Source organism: Nelumbo lutea, chromosome 7, assembly GCF_056320005.1.
Source record: "Nelumbo lutea isolate HS-2025 chromosome 7, American lotus-T2T, whole genome shotgun sequence".
NCBI lineage: Eukaryota > Viridiplantae > Streptophyta > Magnoliopsida > Proteales > Nelumbonaceae > Nelumbo > Nelumbo lutea.
Window position 1 is genome coordinate 27633300 of NC_142690.1, and position 24631 is coordinate 27657930.

At 39.3% G+C, this 24631-nt stretch overlaps 1 protein-coding gene and 1 pseudogene across 1 annotated transcript; both read right to left on the reverse strand.

Moving 5' to 3' along the window:
* Nucleotides 1-240: 240 nt before the first annotated feature.
* On the reverse strand, nucleotides 241-22382 carry LOC148845851 (uncharacterized protein At2g24330-like). Its single transcript, XM_088954141.1, has 7 exons — nucleotides 22318-22382; nucleotides 21936-22234; nucleotides 21327-21629; nucleotides 10094-10238; nucleotides 1858-1967; nucleotides 1312-1705; nucleotides 241-815 (listed from the first exon to the last, which is right to left on the reverse strand). Exons 3-7 carry the CDS (start codon nucleotides 21597-21599, stop codon nucleotides 556-558), a joined length of 1182 nt encoding a protein of 393 aa, XP_088810267.1. The 5' UTR covers nucleotides 21600-21629; nucleotides 21936-22234; nucleotides 22318-22382; the 3' UTR covers nucleotides 241-555.
* Nucleotides 22383-23454: 1072 nt separating this feature from the next.
* LOC148845852 (uncharacterized) lies at nucleotides 23455-24273 on the reverse strand (annotated as a pseudogene).
* Nucleotides 24274-24631: the final 358 nt, after the last annotated feature.

Below are 24631 nucleotides of genomic sequence, written 5' to 3' on the forward strand. Positions count from 1 at the left end.
ATACTTCGGATTGAACATCAGATTGGGATCACAATAGACTTTTACCAAACATATTGTTAATAACTATGAAGAAATTACAAGCGAAGTTACCTATATATGTTTTTCAAACAAAGTTGGAGTTATGAAAAAGTTACTATCGTAGAAAATAGAAACGGAGTTACTTGTGCGTGTGCGTTACCTTCTGGCTTTTGCCCTCCAAGCAAATCTTTTGGAGAGAAAAAAAAAACCTCCAAAGCAAAATAATATGAAAATTATCCTTAAAAAATATATTTTGCATCATGCTTCTTTAGGTATTTTCACTAAAAAATAAAAAGCAATAAAAAATAAGGGTAATTCATCCTACAGAGATAACTCACAGCCTCAAAAGAAAAGACCAAACAAAATGACAATCGGGTATGTATAGAATATGGTGTAAGATGTCGTTGAAGGGGCTCTCACAGTTGAAAAACAAAAGCTTCTCCACTCCTACCACAAGACACTTTTGTACCACAACGAAAGATGAGGTATAGAGTAAAGAAAAGTTCTTTCCATAAGCAATTGTTCAGAAATAAGTCTTTAATCAACCCCAGATGCGTTTACTTCACTTCCTGCCGTCTGTGCAGCAGCAGCAGCCATTATCTGATCGTTAGTTGGGAGTTCGCTGTCTGTCATGGCACTAGTGAGGCTATTAATCACATCACGAGTGGTTGGGGTCGTTGGGAGGCTTGCGTTGGTGGAACCGGAACCATGCTCTATGAGTTGCCCTGACCTGTTAAGTGCATGGCAATGTGGGCAGTAGTAAGTTATGTATGCGAAATCTTCCTTCCTGGCCAGCCCTGCACCAAAAAAAACAAAGGTTCATTGGATCGGTTCTACATTCTTCCCTTGGAGGGTCTTCTGAAAGAAACATGTTTTCACATGGATCATCAAAGAATGTCTAATAAAATTTTCCATCTTGAGAACTATGCTGCTGATTAGACCTGTTCATGGGCCGGGTAGTGCAATGGGCTCGCCCAGCCCAGCCCAGCCCATTCTTTTTTGGGCTTGGACAAAATTTTAGGCACGTGGGCTTGGGCTTTCTTAAATAAGCCTAGCTTGAGCCCAAGCCTGGCTCAATAATAAATTACACCATAGGTAAGACTTCTTATGTCCAGACGAGGCTTCAGGCTTCATATAAGGGCTGGGCCTGGACATTTTCTGTTAATAAAGATGCAAAGCCTGGCCCAAACTTGGCCTGACCGATCCATGAACAGGTCTACTGGTGATCATCAAACACATAACATATCTTTATAACCACCAAGTAGTTGAACACGAGAAGAGTTTACCGCTCACCATTGTGCATATGGCAGTTTCCACATATAAGTGCATAAGATTGTGTTGGATCCTCGCCAACAAGCAATGCTGCAATACGAGCAACCCATCCTCCATCATAGGCAGTTGATCTTGGATGGTGTTCAACAACCATCTGATTCTGCCCAAAATCATGCAGTGTTTCATCAATTGGTTGAGTCATCATTGTGCTCTCTGCACTGCCAAATTTGACATCAGTTTTTTTCCGGTTTCGAAGCCCACTAGATTGCACAAGCTCAACATCATTGCTGTCTCCTGGTGCAGCTTTCAGGTTGAACTCATCCTCAACATACACCTTCAAGCCCGAATCTGCACCCAATTTAGATGCAAGAACAGTAGCAGCTGCTGCTTTTGCTGCTGGATCAGGGTCATATCTCTGCACTGACAATGGCTTACAGTGAGCACCCTACACAGATACTATGAGTTCATGCATTTTCCAACTACTAGTTCATCTGCAATAAAATATTAACACAAATAGAACACTACAATAGATGGAATGATGTATAGCTAAGTGATTCCATTCATCACCTGAATAAGCTGCTGTGTTGTGTAATAGTTTGTCCTCTCCTTCAGTTCATCAATTTTTGCTTGCCTTTCAGCACGCAGCCTTTCAAGGGTTTTCTGGTCCTTCCTCTCACCTGCAGAGATGCATGGATGAAATATAAGGTTCTGATTGTCTCATGTCTCAATCAGAATGCCATACAACCAAGTAATTAATGTCCCCATGGACAAACCAAGAATTTCACAAAATAGATCAAATGACACATCCAATCCCATGAAGAGAAGTCCCCGTATATGGAATTTTGAAAAAAAAAAACATCATAAATGTTTTCTAACAAGAAACTAGATGCATTTTTAAACACCAGATGCCCTACATCTTTCCACCAAACCAAATAGCTAATAATTCAAAAGGGGCATATATATAATTATTAAAACTTCAAAGGAAATGTGTGATGTTAAACATAAAACATCATTGCATCAACGTGACTGCATAAAAATTTAGTATTTATGCTCTAGAAAAAATGGATAAAGAAATACCAACAGCAAGCTCTAGTTCTGATGCCACCTGGAATGGAATTATTTCCTTGTGGTTTTCCATTGCATTGAAATTACAATGATACAGGAGACAAATAGTCAATTGGATTTTATTAATTTTTGTGTAATATATTTAGGCAGTGGGTAGGGTGGTCAGTAAACCAGGTACTGATCCAATTCGATCCAATCCATATGAATCGATTATAAACAATCCGGATCCAATCTGATCTGAATCCAATAGAAACAGAACCCAATCCAATTTGTTTTAATGCAAATGGATCAGATTGGATCTGTTCTGATCCGAACTAAACTGACTGAAAAAAAAATATATATAAAAAATTACAGAAAAATACAGAACAATTGAAGAACTCTAGTTCAAGTGGCAGCTGCAACCAGACTGAAAAGTTTATTTCCCTTCCGTACTCTTTCATTCACTCTTGTTTATTAGTCTCTTGCTATCTCTGTTGTGAGAAGGGCTGACTTCATGTTTTTCTTATCTGGGAGTACCTTTTTATTGTGTATCCTATGTACCATATGAGTATAGTCCTTTAATTCTCTCTTAAACTATAGAAGGGAGGGCACAAAGGCCCTTTCTCACCTATTGTAACTCATTAGTATAGAATATACTTTGTTTGGGTATGTGGGGCATTAGACAAACCCACACACACCCCCCCCCTCATCTCTGCTCTCTTTCTCCTGTACAAACCCTAGTTATCATCTCTTATTTCTTGTTTGCTGCCCCTTTCATCCCTTCATCTCCAGGTGAAATGGATTTAATTATCTCCAAAAACCAACTGGTTTTCTCACAGCTAGAGAAGATCAACTACTCTGGAGACTGAGAAGGATCCTAAAACCAAAGACCCAGTTACAAGCTGTCTAAAATCCTCTCATGCCTCCAAAACTCTGGACAAAGATGGATGTTTTTTTTTTTTTGATATCTTGTGAAGGGCTACACAACGGGGGGGGGGGGGGGGGGGGGGGGGGGGGGGAGCCCATCCCCCAACCCAGGTGCAGGCAGGATTCGATCCCAAGCTCCACTACAACCAGCAGGAGACCTTACCAACCAGCTGGTTGGCACCTTGCTGGACAAAGATGACGTTCCCCAGCGCATCCATCACTGCAAGCACATAAACAATGGTCTAGAAGACTAGAACACTCTGCAAGCTCTCTTAAGCTTGCCTTCTCCAGGAAGGATGGATAATTTCCTCCTCGATGAGGAGAGGTGGCTAGACGATGCTTTCTCATCTTAAGGGTCTTTTTCCCTTTTTCTGATTTATGGGTTTTGTTGTTTCAGATTCTGGTGAAGGAGCCAAGTTTCCGATCTACTGGACACATTGCATACTGTTGAGTTGGTCCGAGTTGTTTTTTATTTAGTTAGGAAGTTGTTGGGCTTTAGGCCCATTAGTTTATGTTTTTTTTTTAAGTCGTGACTGTTCAGCTATATTAGTAGCCGCCCTACTAAGGGCATCCTTGTAATATCTCATCCTTTAAGTTAAGTATAAATATAATGAGAGGTAGGCGGCTAGGGTTAATTTTACAATCCTGGTTGACTTCCTATTCTTTTCTTCTTCTCCTTTCTTCTCTACTGCTGAAATCTTCATCTTCCCCCTCTTTCCTTTCACAAGAAACTCGACTAGATCTGCAATTAGTGATTTCTACTTGGTATCAGAGCGGACCGAAGGTTCATTGAAGTTGTTCTCTCATGCAGCCCTAGATCGGCCGACTGCATGGTGATTTAAGAGGCTGATCAAAGCTCTCAGGTAAGCCTAGTTTTTGAATTATTTTTTTGTGGATCTGTGTGCCCTATAGCTGGTCTAGCGTTTCTCATCAAAATCAGGAAAAAATGGAGAAAGGGGAAGAGTCCTATTTCTGTTGGACTCTTCAATTTTGACCTAGGAAGTGGCGCCCTAAATTTTTAGGATTCCTTGGAGTTTTTTAAGGGGCGATTCAAGTCCTGCCTGATTTGGAGGCTTCTAGAGAGAACGACTGCCTCTTTTCTCTCTTCTCTCGTCCCACAGAAAATGAATCTTTTGTAGGAAGAAAGTCTAGGACACCAGAAAGGTGGTGTTGGTTCCAAAAAATGTTTTGTTTGATCTTGTTGCAAATTTCAATTATTTTCTTTACATTTTTTGAAAAGCATGGAGGGCCACGGAGTTGAAAATAAGCCCGGGAGTGAAATTGGACCAGTGGGAGGAGGTGCTGGAGACCCTTTTGGGGCTGGGACCATTACAACAGTTAGGTTGGATGGTGCAAATTACTTAAAATGGTCACAATTTGCAAAGATGGCCATTGGTGCTCGTGGGAAATTAGGGTATATCACTGGTGAAGAGGTGAAACCCGAAACTACCAACTCCCGGTGGGTACAGGAGAAATATATGGTGATGACTTGGTTGTATAATTCCATGTTGCCCCATATAAGTAAAAAATTTTTATGGGCAAATACAACTAAGGAAATATGGGATGGGGTTGCAGAAACCTATTCACAGAGGGAGAATGTTGCTGGGGCTTATCAGTTGAGAAATCAGATTATTTCTACAAGGCAGGGAGATAGATCTATTGCAGCCTATTTTTCAGCCCTTAAAACCCTGTGGCAGGAGATTGACCATTTAGAGACATTTGCTTGGGAAACCACTAAGGATGCAATTACCTATCAAAAACATCTAGAGAAGTATAGGGTGTTTGAATTTCTTGTTGGCCTTAATCCTGAGTATGATATTGCACGACAACACCTTTACAGGGACAATGCTACTCTCTCCTAGGCATATGCCTTTGTGTCAGGGGAGGAGTGCAGGAGAGATGTGATGATGAAAAACCTTATTCCTTATCAGTCTGCCATGGTAAGTGCTGTGAAACCTAATCAAAATAGAGATCAAGGTGGCAGTGAAATCAAGAAGGAAGATAAAATAGATTTGATCTGTGACTACTGTAAGAAGCCTAAACACACAAGAGATACTTGCTGGAAGCTTCACCCACATCTTGTGCCGATAAGATTGAAAAATAAGAAGGAAAATGCACACATGGCAGTTACTGGTGACATTCCGGCCCCTCCTACTACAGCTGCTCTAGAGTCTGTTGCAGCTGCTGCAGCAAGGGCCGAACTTGAGAGGTATGGGCTACTTCTGAACCAGCGGGATACAACCAGTTCCAGTTCAGCCGCAAGCGGACAGCAAGGTACAGGTGGCACTGGTGGAGTCCACTCTACTTCCTTTGCTCACACAGGTAGTTCACACGTCACTGCAAATTATGTTTCTACTTCAGGTAAGGAGGGACCTCCTTGGATTATAGATTCTGGAGCCTCAGAGCACATGACCCAGAGCTCTACTATTTTTTCAATTTACCAGCTCTGTTTTGGCAGAGATAGGGTCTCCACGGCTGATGGATCCCATATGCCTATTGCTGGGAAGGGATCTGCCAAGATTAGTGATTCTATTTCTCTACCCTCTGTCCTTCATGTTCCCAGATTGAGCACTAATTTGTTATCTGTTAGTAGTTTGACTAAGAACCTGAACTGCTCAGTAATTCTTTCTCCTAGTCATTGTATTTTGCAGGATTTGGATTCAAAGAGGACGATTGGGAGTGGTCGTGAAGTGAATGGAATCTACCTCCTAAATGTACTTCCTCCTCATCAGAGTCATCATGTCAACAGGGATAGTGAGTTAGGGCTTGTGGGCCAAAATATGCTTTGGCATAATCGTTTGGGCCATTTACCTTTTACTTCTTTGAGTTTTTTGTTTCCAAAACTTTTTGAGTCTATTAGTTTGTCAAGTCTGGAGTGTGAAGGTTGTCAACTTGGAAAGCATTGTAGACATTCATTCAAACCTAGTAATAAAAGATGTTCTTCTTTTGATATTATTCATTCGGATGTGTGGGGCCCTTACTATGTTCCTTCTATGGGAGGCTATCGCTATTTTCTCTTATTCGTGGATGATTTCTCACGATACTCTTGGATTTACATGATGAGATCCTGCGATGAAGTACCATCCTTGGTGAAGCAATTTCACCAAATGGTACTAACACAGTTTGGAACAAGAATAAAGGTGTTCAGATCCGACAATGCCAGGGAATATTTTGAAAGACACCTTGCCTCATATCTGTTAGAATATGGTGTTGTCCATCAGAGCAGTTATCCCTACAGCCCACAGCAGAATGGTATTGCAGAAAAGAAGAACAGACACATTGTTGAGATTGCAAGAAGCATGATGATCACATCTACAGTTCCAGTTCGGTTTTGGGGTGATGCAGTTCTCACAGCAATATATATGATTAACAGGGTTCCCTCTCGTATACTTGGATTCAGCACTCCATTTAGTCTCCTTTTTCCTCAGGAGGAGATGTTTCATATTCCTCTTAGGGTGTTTGGGTGTGTTTGCTTTGCACATATCTTTGGTCCTCACCGCTCGAAGCTTGATCCCAAGGCAAAGAAGTGTGTCTTCCTTGGATATGCAGAGAATCAGAAAGGGTATTGTTGCTATGATCCAGTCTCTGGAAGCCGGTATGTTACCATGGATGTCACCTTTTTTGAATCCACGTACTTCTTCTCAAAGAATCCTTCTCAGGGGGAGTGTTTTGGGGAAGTGAGTCAACAGTCTATTCCTCTCCCAATTCCAGTCCCTGTGTCTACTCCTGTGCTTGACCACCACCCTGTGTCACCTACCTTGCCACCTCCTTTGCATTATAATTCTCAGCATTACTTACGACAAAGACTTCAAAAGGAGGTTGATTCCACTACAGCAGAACTCACATCACTTCCTGTCGATTCCTTGGAGACTCTAGATTCGGCTGACATGGATTCAGGTATTCCTCTTGGTCCCGCTACTGTTTCAGTTCCCATTGATCCTACTAACACTGTTACAAATAACCTTGATCTCCCTATTGCTCTCAGAAAAGGGAAGAGAAAGTGTATTGCTCATTGTATTTCATAGCACTTATCCTACAGTGGACTTTCTCCTTCCTACCGTGCTTTTCTTTCCTCTCTTGATTCAGTGTTTATACCCAAGAGTGTTAGTGAGGCTCTCTCCAAACCTGAGTGGAAGACAACTATGCAGGAAGAGATAGCAGCTTTGATTAAGAATCAGACATAGGACATTGTGGATCTACCAGAAGGCAAGGAGGCAGTTGGATGCAGATGGGTTTACACAGTAAAATATAAGGCAGATGGAAGTATAGAAAGGTACAAGGCAAGACTTGTTGCAAAAGGGTGCACACAGACCTATGGCATTGATTAATTAGAGACCTTTGCACCAGTTGCAAAGATGACCTATATTCGGATACTTCTTTCTCTTGTTGCCTCGTACTCTTGGCCCTTGCTTCAACTTGATGTGAATAACGCTTTCCTAAATGGGGATCTGCAAGAAGAAGTGTATATGGATCTTCTTGTTGGCTTTTACAATGATACTGAAAAGGGAAAGGTATGCAGGCTTAAGAAGTCACTTTATGGCTTGAAACAATCTCCCAAAGCATGATTTGGCAGATTCAGAAAGGTCTTGATTGCTTTTGGCTACACTCAAACTCAATCCGATCACACCTTGTTTGTGAAGCGAAGGGGATTTTTGGTGTCAGTCCTAATTGTTTATGTGGATAATATTGTTGTCACCGGGAATGATCTGAGTGAGATTGATGGTCTGAAAATGAACCTACATAAAGAATTTGAAATTAAGGATCTTGGAGAACTGAGATACTTCTTAGGCATTGAAGTTGCAAGATCAAAACATGGAATTTTTATCTCTCAAAGGAAGTATGTCTTGGATCTTCTTCAAGAGACAGGGAAGCTTGGAACAAAGGCAATCAACACCCCTATTGATCAGAACCATAAAATCAATGCATCAAAAGGTGAACCAGTAAAAGACATTGGAAGATATCAGAGACTTGTGGGTCGGCTGCTATACTTGTGTATGACAAGACCAAACATTTCCTATGTAGTAAGTGTAGTAAGTCAATAGATGCATGCTCCAGAAGTCCAGCATTGGGAGGCAGTTGACAGGATTCTTGCTTATCTGAAGGGACACCCGGGCAGAGGCATATTGTTTATTGATCATGGACAGTTGAAACTAGAGGCTTATACAGATGCAGATTAGGCAAGATGCCTTGATGACAGGAGATCAACTTCAAGAGTGTGCACCCTTGTTGGGGGTAACCTTGTCTCATGGAAGAGTAAACAAACAGTGGTGGCAAAATCAAGTGCTGAAGCCGAATACAGGGCCATGGCACATGGAGTTTCAGAACTTCTTTGGATCCGTTCCCTGTTAAAAGAAATTGATGTACAGGCAGAAGAACCTATGATGCTATACTGTGATAACCAGGCAGCAATTAACATTGCCCATAACCCAGTCCAGCATGACCGAACTAAGCACATTGAAGCGGATAGACATTTTATCAGAAAAAGGGTAACTTCTGGAGAAGTTTGTCTTCCATACATTGCTTCTGATCTGCAGCTCGCTGATATTCTCACAAAAGGTGTTGCAAAGAACAAGTTGGAGCATGATCTACGCAAGTTGGGAATGTGTGACATTTACTCCCAACTTGAGGGGGAGTGTTGAGTTGGTCCGAGTTGTTTTTTATTTAGTTAGGAGGTTATTGGGCTTTAGGCCCATTAGTTTATGTTTTTTTTTAAGTTGTGACTGTTCAGCTATATTAGTAGCCGCCCTACTAAAGGCATCATTGCAATATCTCATCCTTTAAGTTAAGTATAAATAGAATGAGAGGTAGGTGGCTAGGGTTAATTTTACTAGAAACTCGACTACTGAAATCTTCTTCTCCTTTCTTCTCTACTGCTGAAATCTTCATCTTCCCCCTCTTTCCTTTCACAAGAAACTCGACTAAATCTGCAATTAGTGATTTCTACTCATACATACAATGTGTATGTATGTATATTGCATACATACAATCAGCTGAAGAATTGTCTGATCTTGGCACCTCTTGGATTTGGATGTTCCTTCTTCACCCCTCACCGAAAAAACAAAACCAAATCTCTGGTGCCTATAATCCAATGACATAATTGACCAAGGGCCATCTACTCCACTACTCCACCTTTCATTCATCCAGTAACGGTCTGCTAATGACTTTCCACCATCACTGTATCAAGTCCCAGGGAAAATATCATTAATAGGCCATGTAACAGTAAATTCAGTAATGGCACTGGAATCTCTGCTATGATAAAATTTCCCAATCCAAACAGGCTCAATTACATCAGTAAGTCACGCCCTTATTACTCTGCCATATATCCTTAGGAACGATAAGACTAACATTCAATTCACAAACACACTGTTTGGAGATTTGGAATCACAGGGAGACCAGAGATCAGGTGCCTCTTGAAAGAGAATGGTGTATTTTTTAGTTAGAAGATCAGCTAATTGTTTGGCAGATGTGCTAGCCAAACAAGGGAAAAACAGGGATGAATTATTTTGGGCTGAATGTAATAGAGAAAAGTCATTAGGGGCTCAGATTCACTAAGCTAGGAGCTGAGCCTGTGTGATTCTAATTCTTTTATCTAATGAAAGTTACCATTTTCTATAAAAAACCTAAAAAAAATGAAATGCAGTATGCGGATAAGCACCAAATGCTAAGCATTAAACCCTTTAGAAGGCATGGCAAAACTAAGATGCATACTAAGCATTGATACAATGAGTAATTACAAGAAGGGAGAAAATAAAATGAGCTAAATTTGGACAACAAAAATATCATAGTAACTAAAAAGGAAAATCAAATTAGCATTAGAGGTTAAGATACTTACACATTCTTGTGAATCTTACAAGTGTTGAATAAATGACAGAAGATAATAAAGGCAAAAGAAACATGGGAGAAACTTTAAGTGCCCTTATCTTCCAGTCTAAATCCAGTGATCTCGTTGCCATGATGGCATAACCTACTGCAACAACCTGCAAAATGCAAAACCAGTAAGTAACCTGCTCTAAAAAAATCATAGATGTAGACAGACACCATCAAACAAGGACCATGATTTTGTAGGCCAAACAACCTTGCTGTAATGGCCATACAAATTCCTTTTTCTGACCAAAATATGAAGAATATATTTAAGGATCAATAAAGACCAAAGAGACCCTAGGTAGTAGGTATATAATATGAAAAGCATGTTATGCAGAGAAGAAAGGGAATTGACCACGCACATTCACATCCTATGAATATCCCAAGGCGTCATACCCACTATAACTCCCACTTCACCAAATCATCAGCAAGAGTTAAGTTTCAATTCAACCTTTATACCAATTGGACTGGAAAACCATAGACCTTATATATGAGTGTTTCATTAATGTCAGGGTGGTTAAAGTTGCCTAAAACATTCATTGACAATTTAAATTAAGCCAAGATTTCTCAGAAGTGGATCCCAAGGGTCAATATTAAATGAATATGACTCAACCTAGTGATATATAACCAATTCCATATGATTATATCAGCTGTAACCCCATAAAATCATTTGACATAAATAAAATGAAGAATCTATAGAGCTTCCCTAGAAGACCCTTGAAGCTCCCCAACGCTTCAGAGGACAGCAAGCATAAAAGATCTCCACATCAATTTCCCCAAGCTTCCAAGGAAGGTGACTATTGCAAGTGAACCACATTATGAGGAAGGGGCCATCAAATCCCAAATATTGTTAAGCAGAGATTCCAAATAGCTGCAAGCCTGTAACTACATGGTAATTGTTAAAAAGACACTTCAGCAATTCCCTTCTGCCAACGACATGATGCAAGCATCAGCAATGGGCCATCAAATCAACAGCCAATCTGTCTTCCTCAAAAACATATCAGTAAGTGTTAAATTTCCCCAAGCTTCCAAGGAAGGTGACCATTACAAGTCAACTACATTATGAAGAAGGGACCATCAAGTCCCAAATGTTGTTAAGCAGAGATTCCAAATAGCTGCAAGTCTTTAACTACATGGTAATTGTTAAAAAGACACTTCAGCAATTCCCTTCTGCCAACGACATGATGCAAGAATCAGGAATGGGCCATCAAATCAACAATCAATCTGTCTTCCTCAAAAACATATCAGTAAGTGTTAAATATCTTATCACACTTCTCAATCAAAAGCTCTAGATTTAGAAGGCTGAGTTTTCAGAATAGACTTCAGAAGAAATGACATTAAGATGGACCATACAAAAAAATCCACTCTCCTTACCTCTAGGAAGAAAAATACTTCATTAAGACACCTTTAAAAGAAGACAACTCGTCAATTTCCAGATTCCATAGATTCCTGGAAAGACTGAAATATCAAGATACAATAAAAGGAGACACCAAAGAAACCTAAAAGATGGGCATATAATTTTACCTGGACATGAAGATTACAGAGAATTTGACCCAGGGTAAGATCATCCAAATGAAAAAGTCCCCTTAAAATCTCATTTTACTACTCACATTACACATGATGTACCAACAAAATTGAGGAAGGATACCTGAAATGGTTCCAAGGACAAAAGAGTGCAACTGTGTTTGTGGGAATATAATTCCCCTGCAACCTGTATTTGTTTATTATTAGTGACAGCCAGAGTGATGTTTTAAGGACAACTAAAGTCACTTGCCATGGAGGGCAAGATTCTTTTCTTTGAAAATCTGTACAACTGGACAACTTCATCTTCAATTTTTCATAACTTAATCAGGAACCTAAATATCATTATGTAATAAATGGAAAACTTGACATCCTCAGCATCCTTCCATCTATAGGAGATATGTACTCTTTTACAAGAAGGAAGTATTTTTCAGAACCCAAAACACCAAATCCACAAACCCTTTTAATAACGAAAAATTCTTCCCCAAACCTTACAAAGAAAAGACAGAACTCACGACCAAGACCCACAACATCTCAAAGCCCAAAAGAAGTCCCCCAAAAATCTCCAAACTAAAACTGACCCTGACAACCTTCACCACCCCAAATTCCCCTTGAGAACCTTCTCCATTCAAAATATATCTATTTTCCAGTTACAGAAAAGCTTTTTTCCTCACAAATTCTTCCCCTCTGAAAAAAGATAGCACTAATACCTTGCTTACTTGGACTTCAGTTTCCACTATCTTTTCCAAATCCATCTTTTGTTCTGTTTTCCTCAATCAATCAATAACCACCTCCTTGTTTTCCTCCTCTCCTACATTTTTCTCTTCCTCCACAACCTAAGCCTCCTCCTCAAACAAAGAAGATTTTGAGCCTCTGAACATAGACCCAGTTTCTTTTTTTTTCCACCTCTTTCTCCAATGACTTCAAACCGATACTGTTTCTTGCACTACTTTGTGTTCTAGTTCTATTCTTCATCCTCTTCCTCTTGTAAAATCTCTTATACTTTCTGCAAGGGCCATCCCCAACTAGTCCTTCAAACAATGAAACACTTTTGTAACATGAATCAACTGACCAACATTAGATTCCTTGGGTTTTTTCAAGTTTACCAAAGAATCATCGCCTTTCTTTTGATTTCTCAAAGCCCACCAAACCCTTTTGCACTGTTTCTCCTATTAGCCCATCTGAAAACAAATGCTCTTCTAGATCAAAGCCCCCAAGGGGTTCATGGCAACGAGAACCACCTTCTATTACTGAGCCCTGGATATCTTCCTCTGTGTTCTGCTCTTCAATCATTGTTGCAACCCTATCCTAAGTCTGAATAAGGCCTAAAGAAGCCTTAGCACCTCCAAGTAATTGAGCTTCAAATTGTCACTTGAGTATCTTGACCTGTCTTTATCAAAAAAAAACTTGTTATCACCCAATCCCACGCTTCACATTTCCTCCTACCCTAACTTTCATGCTTCCTAGAGGAATGTTTTTTGAACCTTATAACCTTTCTTTCCATAACCAAATTTGATAATATATCCTTTCTCCTTCTTTCTCTCATTAAACCATGATTCTGAAACACCAAAGGCTCTGCTAACGTCTTTGAGGTAGACGGTGATAGATCTCTCCAAAGATCTACCGACATTCAATCCTGCCCTCCACATGCTCAAGTAAGTCACCACATGACTTTAAGAAACCTTTGCTTTATTAGTCCCAAGATGTCAAGGCCAAAATGGCTTGGGTCTGGCCCACCTGCTTCCTCTGTCGCATGACTCTTTAAAATATCTCATGCCAGTTCAACACTCTCTACCTCAACACTAAAAGTCCTAGATGACCCCAACTTAGGGCCATGACCCTTCGACTTCTCCTCCAAAACTTACTTTGATCTTGATTTCCTTCTTGCTCCACCTCTAACCTTCTTATTATAATCGCCTCTAACTGCAGCACGTGTAGGATCTTGGTCAAGAGCAAACTCCAGTCAACCCTGATCTGAGCCTATACAAAGAGTCTTTCTAGCTTCCTCTGAAGACATGCTACCAAAGACTATTTTGGGAACTGATGTTACGAACACATTTCTCTGTGCAAGTTCTTTCCCAAACGCAAAAGAAAGAACCATTTCGAGCTCTTCCATTAAAGATAAAATAGCGCTCATCAACCCTCTTCCACACAGGTCTCTGATTTTTGTTGACTCCAATACTCTACATTTGAATATGCCACCCCAGGATTGCCAAATAGAACAGATACTTCCAAATTTTCATCTTCCTTTCTGCAGCCATTGCTCCACTGGAAGTTTCAATGGAGGTTTCTAACCAGACATTTGACGGAAAACCTATTCAAGCATACCTCCAGCTTCCTGGGAATACATTCAGGTTTCATCCTGACTATCCTCATTGCAGCCAAATGAAGATCATCCAAAAAAACTTCTTTCAAATGCACCCCCGCAAATAACAGCAATTGACAGAAGAATTTCTTTCTTCCACAAGTTGAACAGATACCCCAAAACCCTTACAATTACTCCTTCAATGAAGGAAAAATCTTTCACAATTGAGAACAAAAACCATCTCTCGACCATCACTTTCCCCTCGTGTGTATGGACTGTTTCAGTTTCTACCTCTGATTTTCTCAGTGAACTCTAGTAGAGATCTGCATCTATCATAAAAGGTAACTATGATTGCCATCTTCAAATTGAAATGTCTGTGGATATCTTCCCCCATTCTCATCCAATCTCTCTCTTCTTGATTAGCTGATATCACAAATCTGTCCTCCCAAATTTCTTTACCTCTGTTCATCACCACTAACTTACCTACACCAAAGCCCACAAGCAAGGATCAAAGGCTCCCCTTCCACAGCATTGATCTTGAAAGATGGATAGGCCCCCTGTTAGCATTTTCCTTCTTTTGCAAATACTTAAAAAAAAAGGAGTTTTTGAGACCTCTCCCCAGCCTGAACCTCTCTTACGTTCCGGAAAACACAACAGCTCCCTTTGTCCAAAAAACTCATATTGCACTAAGTACCTTTCTTTATTGTTTTCCTTCTTTTCGGCCCAAATCTTCTACATTCCTCAACCTTCGAAATCTTCAAACAAGATTCCAATTTGCTGTTGACGCACCACCAATCCAGTTTTTGAACCATTCAATCACTTCTACAGACAAAAACACAGTAGCTCTTTTCATCTCTGTAACCTTTAACATATCCGAACCCTTAAACCTTGTCTCCTCAAAGACAAAAGTTTTTGCTTCTATCTTTAGGCTTCTCCAAACCTAAGACATGACCATTTCTAGGGACATTTTTAAAGACTTCAAACATGATCGACATCTTCAAAACTTCAGCTTTTGTGGCCCAAGTAATGCAACAGACAGACCTCCACCAACCAAAAAACCAGCAACACCACCAAAAATAAAGACATAGAGTGGTCCCATTCTGTTAAGATCTATAATGGTAGACATGGTAAAATTGGTTACATAACAGAAGAAACTAGAAACCTGCTTTCAGATCATTCTCATGCTAAATGGGTACAATACAAGAAGCTATTTAGGATTATAGGATCTAGGATTACCCCAAAGAGGCAGACCAACATACCACAAGGGCTAAACCTGCACCTCATACCGTAGGATTTTGGCAAATTAGTAGGGAGGGACACAACTTAGAGCCAGCGAGGGAAAGATCTTCCCCACGTGTCACTAAGGCAAAAACCTTGCTTTCTGTATGTGTCAGCTAGCAACAACCTAGGAGTCTGACTCAGCATGGACATGGATACAGACATCAGACACCAGAGTTAGAATCCAACACATGCCAAAGAGTCTGACTTGTAGACATGTTTATCAAAAAATGTATACTATAAAAATAGTTCATTTTTTAATTAATATTATATACCCAAAAAAAAGGTGTCTAAAATGTTGCCTTTGTTACTGAGTAATGTTTTATATGAAAAAATGACATTTCTCTTGTACATTAGCTGCTCATTTATGTCAAATATGCTAGGATACAAAAAGTAAATATTACATAGAACTATAGATTATAGAAGTGTCCCTCAAGAAGCCATGGAGTCTCAGAATCCAAAATGTCTCCAACACAGACGCATCTTCCACTACCACTTAGGACTTAGGAGAGTCTATGCAACACTGCCTGGGAGTCGCTCTCCAGCTGGGTCATCTAGAAGCTCAGAGAATGCATCAATTTAACCCCAAAAGAAAAACCATGACTTTTACCCCACTGGAAAATTGGATTTCCCTCCTCTATAGGCCAAAGAAAACCAGAAGGGTGTGCCCATGTGATCTCTAAAAGCATCTCCAGGATCCAGCATACAAGGGTCCCATATTTCTAATTTAGCAACTTTAGAAATTGATCTTCACAGTTATGCCCAACCTTTCCTGAATGATCACTAGCATAAGAGGGAGGAAGATGTGATGGTCTGCCAGCTCCTCACAACAGATTCCACAAAGAAGTCTTCAAGTCACTGAACTCATCCATCATAAGAATCACCTGCATCATGTGAACTTTTATTAAATCAATAATGATTTGAGAGGGGATGGATCTATTTAAGAAGATTCTTTTGTTCCTCTCATAGTAAAACTCTAGATGATCCCTCCTCACCTTAAGGGATGATAAGCCAATTTGCCATCTCCCTGAAACAGGAAGCATAAGTAGGGGAAGAGAATCCAATCCTCCGAAAGAGTTGAATTAAATCACACAAGTAATAACTTTCATGCCTGCTATCTTCAGACTAAGAGGAGAGACTGGATCCCAGCATATTATATTGGAGGAGAAGAAGCATCTGGACTAAGGTCTAAGGGGCCATTTCATAACAGCTGAAGTTGCTGAACTGAATGACTTATTGCTTTGTATTTTGGTGAATCAAATGACTAAAAAATAAATTATTCAAGGGTATAGCAATCTACCCTACTTCATCCTCAGCCATTAAGGAGTCCACAAGATCCATAAAAAAATCCATTCACTACAAGACAAAGCAATAAAATTTTCAGTTTGGCCCAGTATTTTAAAAGCACAAGGCACAAGGTGAGGTGTGTGCCTTTTTGAAGCAAGGCACGATAATACAAAAAATATGCTAAAAAATAAAAAATGTCAGAAAATTAAAAAAGCCAAAAAATAAAAAAAAAACAAAAAATTAAGCATAATATTAACAAAAAATATAAACTTAAATTTTAAAATTAATGTTTTCCCTTCGAGGCAAGCCCAAACAAGTCCATGTTAGGGTCTTAAGTTCTTAATTTTCACACAAAAAATAATGATTTTATAATTTTAATTGCCTTTTAAGAAGATATTTTATTAAGATGAATGAATGAACAACATTAGCAAATAGGGGGTTCTCGGAATGTTATTCATTCATTCATCTTAATAAAATATCTTCTTAAAAGGCAATTAAAATTATAAAATCATTATTTTTTGTGTGAAAATTAAGAATTTAAGACCCTAACATGGACTTGTTTGGGCTTGCCTCGAGGGGTGTGGTCAAGGTTTGGGGACGAAGCCCCCAGCCTAGCCGCTAGGTTCAAAAAAAGCAAAAAAACGTAAAATTTTCAAAAGGCGCACGCTTGGGCTAAGGCGCAAGGCGCATCAGAAGCGTGCCTAAGTCCACCAGGTGTGCGACTTTTGAAAGTGTTGTGCCTAGGACCTAAGCGAGGTGCCTACCCTAAAATGTGCCTTGCTTTTGCACCTAGGCGCGCCTTTTAAATCACTGGTTTGGCCACTTCAGCTGTTATCAAACAGCCGGTAAAGACAAATATAATAAAGGGTAAAAGACTTAAATATACCTTGAGTTTTCATAAATTGACTTAAAGATACCTTGAGTTTTCATAAATTGACTTAAAGATACCTTGAGTTTTTCAAATTGACTCAAATATACCTTGTGGGCTGACCCCTCTGGACTTAAATAAAACCTTCCTTATTAAAACGTTAAAAACAATTAACATGTGACGCTAGGTGACTCATTTAAATTTTTAAAATTCCTGATTTGCCCTTCACTTTGCCAATGTGCACATTTGGGCAAATCAAACTTGAATTGGAAGAAGATAGCTGACCCCCGATGTTTGAATGGTGTCAGTCCAGAAAACCTCTCCCCCCCACACACACACCTATTTGTCGAACTTGGTAGCATTTCTTGGGGGTCACCTCGTCATCGCTTGCAAAGCTTAGAGAGGTATTAATCCCTTGTTCCAATCCTCCCTGGGGAGTAATGATGAGTACAGCAAATCTGAAAACTTATTCTCAGTACACTAATCTTGTAGAGAAGGTCTAGATGACGAAGTATCATAGGGATTTTGATAACAGCGAAGGCTAACAAATGGTAAAAAGCCACCATCTGCATAGACACATTGTAGAAACCACCATCATAGTGATTTTGAGAAATTCATCTTTTTTCCTTTTATTTTTAATTTTCCTTTGCTCTGTGTAGTTGAAGAAGAGACAGGTTGGCTTCTTAAGACACACATAATTGAGTGTTATCTTACTTGGGAAGGGAGTGAGGCTAATATTGAGCTGAGGGAAGTTGCAACTTTGCTCTTCTACAATTGTTTCTAGTATATTTCATTAACAAGTTTTTTCTTTGTTTTTCTAATATTTTCTTGTGGGTTTGTCAACTTTGTTAATTACTAAATCTGTTTTTTATTTAATTCAACTTAATAAGATTTTGCCATTTTCTTTCTTGGGCTAAAGTTGCTGTAGAATAAAGGTATGAGGCTTTGAAATTTGAAGGAATTTTAGAAGTCAATAGTTTATTCAATTAACGTCTTCCCCAGCTAAAATCTGCTCTGCTCCTTGTGGTTTCTGCAGGGTGAACCAAAAATTTAGCACCTTTCACCACATAACCACATTGATATCTTGATCCAAGTCAAACACATTTTTTGCTGTATTTGTTGATGTTTCTTTATTTATACCCTACATTTTTTTTCATGATTACATTCTTGTAACCCTAAAGAGTCATTTCAATTCAATCAAGTCTCTGAAGAGCTCTATTAGATTGCTAGATTTAATCAGCCATTGTAAAAGAAAAATAGAGTCCAAAGAAAATACGAAAAGAAAAAGAAGGACAAAAAGAAATTTATCATTTTAAAACAAATGGTAGAAACCACCATCTGCATAGAGGAGGAGCTCTGGAGATACCAAATTTCTGTTAATTCATCATCTTGGAGAGTTTAGACAAATTGAATCCAAGTTCACAAAAAAAGCAAATACAATCCATCATCTTTGGAAATTCTCTTCTCAGAACACTGTAAATAGTTCGTTGTTTAAACTTTTAAAGAGGGCATTAAAAGGCATGCCCCATTAGTGGCAGTTGCTTCATTCTTTAAAATTTTAAATGAAGGTTTACAGGGTTGGTGTCTGAAAGTAGAAGATAACCTGTTTCACATCTTAGCAAAGGGTAGAAGTGTCTTTCTATTTAAACAATTTAACATAACAGTAGAAGGTACGTTTAAGTCCACTTGAAAAATCCAGGGTATGTTTAAGTCAATTTATGAAAACTCAGGGTATGTTTTAAGTCTTTTACCTTATAATAAAACACCAGGAGAATTGGCATCTGGGGTCACCAAAGTAGAACCAGTTACCACTTCCAGAAGCATCGAGTATCATGAAAATCATCTTTGAGTTTTGAGTCATTCAATAAGGGATAAGTTTCAAGACTTTTACAAACTCTATCGCCTCCTCATCTGCATTCCAAATAATATGAGGTAGCACAACTAACAATTGGAGTCTCCCTAGACTGAGAATAAGAAGAAGCTGGGAAATCTTTGGCCAAAAGGAATTTCCACCCACCATAGATCTTTCCAGAAACCTTACTCTATTTCCAAACACCACATAGTATCTGGTTAGGTGAGAGAAACAGGAAAAAAATAGTGTCAATAGATTTCCAAAGGGATGGTAGTGCAATGCTGAACCCTACGACCTAGCCATTCAGACCAAGTCCACATTTACTCTATAACTGAGTGGCATAAACAGTAGCTCAGGATCAGGAAATCTCCACAATCACTTTCCACGAATAAAGGTTTTGCTATCTTGCATCCTCCCCATTATTGACCTCTGTTCTCCTTTCTTCTTGCCAATGTTTTAAAACATGGAGGTGTGACAAAAGGCGTTCCACTACTTGGAGGCATGGGGCATAGTTCAGAAAAGCCTGCTGTACACAAGGAGGCATAAGCCTCCTTATAAGGAGGGGAATAAGGAAGAAGTAGGGGGAGGATGAAGAGGAGAAAGGAGGATGCATCTTTCTCTTTTTTTAATAAAGATATTTTATATTAAGAAGAATGAAGATGCATAGTACTAGTTGAAAACTTTTTTCCCCTTTCTCTTTACTTCCCTTTTCTTTTCTCTTATTTTTCTTCTTTTTCTTTCTTTCTTTCTTTTTCTTTCCCTTCCTTTCATTTCTTTTTTCTTTCGTTTTTTTTCTGTTGTCTTTTTGTATGACATGTGAACGAGGCATATGCTTCTAGCATGTTTCATGCAAAAGGCATATGAGGTGTACACCTTAGAGGCATCAACACATCTGGAATACGCCTCAGGGAATTTTTGGGGTGCCTCGCTTGGGGGCACGCCTCCAGGCATACACCTCTCACGCCTTTTAAAACACTGTTTCTTGCATAATGTTTCTAAATTGATTAGTTATTCTCACGTTGTTGGTCATCCAGCCAAAGAAATCCCTAATGATCTTTTTATAATTACCCAAAGAAAGATCTTTTTCTACCTTCTTCGTTGATCTTAATAGAGGATCTAAAGATTGACAAATTGGAAATCTCTGATTTAGCACTAGCTTAGCTCAAAAGGCAACCAAAATAGCAGCTAGAGTAAGCTTGTGAATGGATCTCAGTTAGGAATGCACCAACCAAGTCATAGAAGAACCCCCATGACTTTTTTTTTATACAAAGGAAAAAAGGGGTACATAGGACAGGGGATAGCATGCCCCTAAAAAGCACATATAAACACACTATCACCACAAGCATGTTCTGGTCTCCAGATGTTGGGCACAAGATTGGTTATAAGTGTGTATGTGTATATCTTTCTAAAACGTGCACGATGTCTTATGCAATTTATATTGGTTTCTTCTTCCATTAAATTTAACAACATGATCTTAAATGAAAAAACATGTGAATGTACGCATGCTTAAATACATTTCTGACTGATTATGACTATGTTTACGAAGCCTCTTCCATATTTCTAACCTTTCTATATCCAATACCTAATGTCTTTGTCAAAACTTGACATTTGCATCCACATCCACAGATCATAATCGGGAGTACTGTCTCTTGACCAGTTTCCCTGCTGTATTTCTTACAAATCTAGTGCATAAATGGTTAATTTTCTTAATTTTACTTCAGATGAACAGAACAAATGAGCACTACATACAATCACATAAATTTTAGGGATTAATTGACTAGGGAGATCTATATATGCACGTAATGAAACTAATCGCCCTTATGCAATTCTTTTCTCATGTGTCTCTTCATAAATATCTTCTTGAGTATATTGGAAAATCTAACGCAGCCCACTAAATCAAATTTCCTATTTACATCAAATAAAAATATATGCCCAACGTGACAGAGAAATGGATGAAATAAGCAATATTCTAAGGTGAACCTGAATCAGAATCTATGCATTGAATGGATACATAGATCATTTGACAAAATAATTCATTCTTGACAATCTGAATTACAGAATTTAGATGATTGAAAGGAGCCAAACAGTCTAACCTCAAACACCACGGAGAAAACGATAAGATTCCTCGCCGTCTGCCGCCAACTCTGGGATCTCCTTTTCATCCTTGCAAGGACGGCAGCTTCTTCTTTAGATATATGTTGCAGTCTCTTCTCAAAATCCTCCGCTCGTGTTCGAAAGATCCCATTCCAAACCCGAGAGAGTAACCCTCTTCGCCGCTTATTGATTTCCCTTTCCGCTTTCTTTGTATCACTAGACAAAGAATTGTTTTCTCCAGAAGCTTGATCCTCCTTGGCATCTTCGGCCATTTCCGACCCAATTAGATTACAATTCAGAATCTGTAACAACTCGAGATCAAAAACCACGATCACTCAGTAGAGCATCAAAGGGTCGGTAAATCAAGCGTAAACAAGCAATACCCGGATGGGAACGAAAGAAATGAGATCGAATTGCGAGCGAAACCGCAAAGGGTGTTCGATCAGAACCTCAAAAACTCATGGAGCAAGAACAGATCCGGGACAAGCAAAGAATCGAAGCTAAATCGTACACGATGAAAACCAAAAGCCCAAAGCATAACTTATTGAGAAGAGACGGATTAAAAGATATTGGGAAAATGAATATGAAAGGGAGATGGGGAGACTGACCTGGCTGTCTTCTATGATCGGAATTCGGGAGGGATCTGAAGAAAACGTGCAGCAAAGAAAGCCAGAAAAGAGACCTGATGAAACGTGACAAACGTCAGAGAGAGAGAATTGAACCACCTTTTTCGAGCTCTGCTTCACAACAAATTTCAAAAGCGGGAGCGTTCCTTCGGTTTGGGTTTTCTTCTCATATTCTCTGAACTGGACTCGGTTTCGCCTTTCGGCATCAGTTCCTTTCCATCGTCCCTCCTCTCCCTATGCACCTTCCCTAATCCTCTACGCTTGGTTCAGCAGGGATATCCCTGCGAGTCAAGCCAAATATCAGACGCCAGTGTCATCGTAAAAAGAAGAAATTCAACTAGGCTCTCCTACGGTGTAACTGGACCTGTTCAAACCCTTTTCTACGTTTCGATCCAACATCCATGGCAACTAACAACTTTTTCGTCTTCTTGTTCACGTATTCTGCAACATTCGGTAGATTAAAACATGCAAGATACGTGTCCCAGTATGAATGGACTAGCAGGGTTATCCCTGCGACCTGAAACGTAGAGGAACCGGAACGGATTTGAATTTCCTATTTTCTTAAGACTGTATTTGGTTGCTGTGCAATTTTATTTGCACTAACACAAATACATGGAAGTGCAAACGAAAAAAAAATGAAAATTCTTGTTTTATTTTGTTTTAGTTTTTATTTTATTCTGCTTTGTGTCCTAACTTACTGTACGGCAATCAAACAAAATTATGTCAAATTTTACATTCAAATCATTTGCATTGCCATAATTTTACATCAGTGCAAATTTATTTGCATTGCAACCAAATACAATCAAACAATTTTTTTTTTCCTTTTTTTCATTTCTTAAACAATTGAATTCATAGTGATTTTGCCATGGTTTTGATAAATAAACTTATTTATAGAGATCCTAAAGTTTATTGGGGAATGTAATGCATTCATTGGAGATCAACCGTTTATTCGCTTGGAATGATTAACATTAGCTGGTTTTATGTAGAAAATTGAGCCCTCAACATGCAATTTGGGAACCCTAAACTAGGGTAATTATCCTTTCCTCTTTGATCGGTTAATATTGCAGCTGGAGACCATTAATGGTGGTCAAATCTTAAAAGAATGTGGCATCCAACAATGGATTACCCGTTTAAATTCATACATGAAATAACACAAATGGTTGTTTAGATACATGTTATTTGGGTAAAATACAAAAACCTCTACCCTAAAGTTTTTTATCATTATAAAAACTTTCTTTATAGTTTTATTTTATCAAAAACCTCCTCTCTACTTTTGAAAAATTTAACAAGTACCTCCCTTCCGTCAATGATCAAGATGGAAAACGATAAAGAGATGATCATCTTTTTAAAATATCTATTTTACCCTTTTATAAATTAATGTGCATATTTTTTACTAAATTAACTTTATCTCAGCAACGCTCAAACACTATTCATCTTCTTCCTCACTACGCATAGCAGCAGAATGGCGGTGCACTTCCCTCTTCAGCCTTTCTTGTTTTTACTAAAATAGCCCTCTCTCCTTTCTCAATCCTTTACTGCTTCTTTTGGGGGTAGCCAAGGCTCTGACTAACCGGTTGCACCTAAGATCAATAGTCTGTATTCTGACCTGGTTCCACGGTCGAACAGGGCCACTAAATAGGTTCCTCTGTAGCTGAAGGTTTGTGATGGGAAATGAGAAGAGATTGCCCAGGATAATGCTCGTAAATTGGTTCATGCTTAAGTCCAGGTAGTTCAACCGATTGAGCGTAGCCGGTCGACTGGTCCTGTGAGATGGTTGTACAACATTGCCAGGTACTGGAGCGACAAAGGCAGAGACGAAGGTGAGAGAATGTCGGAGAGGTTATTGTGCTTGAGGTCGAGGCAGGTTAGGGCTCGTGATAAGAACGGAGGGACTGAACCAGACAGATGGTTGTGACAGAGAATGACATTGGACAACAATGGGAGAGTTCCGATTGTTCGGGGAATCTGGCCTCTCGGTTGATTGTAGCTAAGTTCGAGCGTTTGAAGGCTCCGAAGCTCTATAAGATTCGTCAGAATCTCCTCGGTATGAAGTTACGGCTAATGGCGAGAAACTGGAGGTTCTCCAATTGTGGTAGCGTTTGAGGAAGAGTACCAATAATTCTACCGGAACAATGGAGAGCTTATCTAAGGCTAAAAGTTTACTGATTGTAGGATTGAGACGACCGGTTAGGCCAAGAGAACCAACTATGGGATCACCTAGGTTCAAAACGGTGACCTTGTTGGCTTCACAGTACACACCGGAGAAGTTGCACAGGTTGGAGGTGAAGTCCTATGAGGAGAAGAAATTCGAGCCTGGCATGTTCGTATTTGTGCACGTTTTCACCCGGAAAATGGAGATAGGCTAAAGGGATTACCTAGGCAACTATTACCCTTTGAAATCGAAAGGGTGTAACATAGAAAATGCGTAGAAAGGAATGCACAACAGAACTAAAAGATAGAGAGCAGAGACTGTAGGTCCACCGAAGCTCCTCATCATCTTCATCTTTGAAAAGAAACAGAGAGGTAGGGAACTCTGGTTTGTCGAGACGGGTCTGTAAGGGTTTTAAAGAGGAAAGGATGACCTTTTTGATACTTTTCCATGAGAAAAACCTATAGATTTTTCGTGCAAGACTACGTGAATGCTTTAATGGCGAAGCAGTTGAAGAAGATGAATAGTG

Bases quoted from the DNA above. Each gene is read 5' to 3' on its own strand.
- LOC148845851 (XM_088954141.1), bottom strand. From the start codon at position 21,599: ATGGCCGAAGATGCCAAGGAGGATCAAGCTTCTGGAGAAAACAATTCT. The intron at 1,968-10,093 runs GTAAGTATCTTA...GCATCTCTGCAG, and splicing joins TGTAAGATTCACAAGAATGT to GTGAGAGGAAGGACCAGAAA. The intron at 816-1,311 runs GTGAGCGGTAAA...TTTTTGGTGCAG, and splicing joins AAACTGCCATATGCACAATG to GGCTGGCCAGGAAGGAAGAT.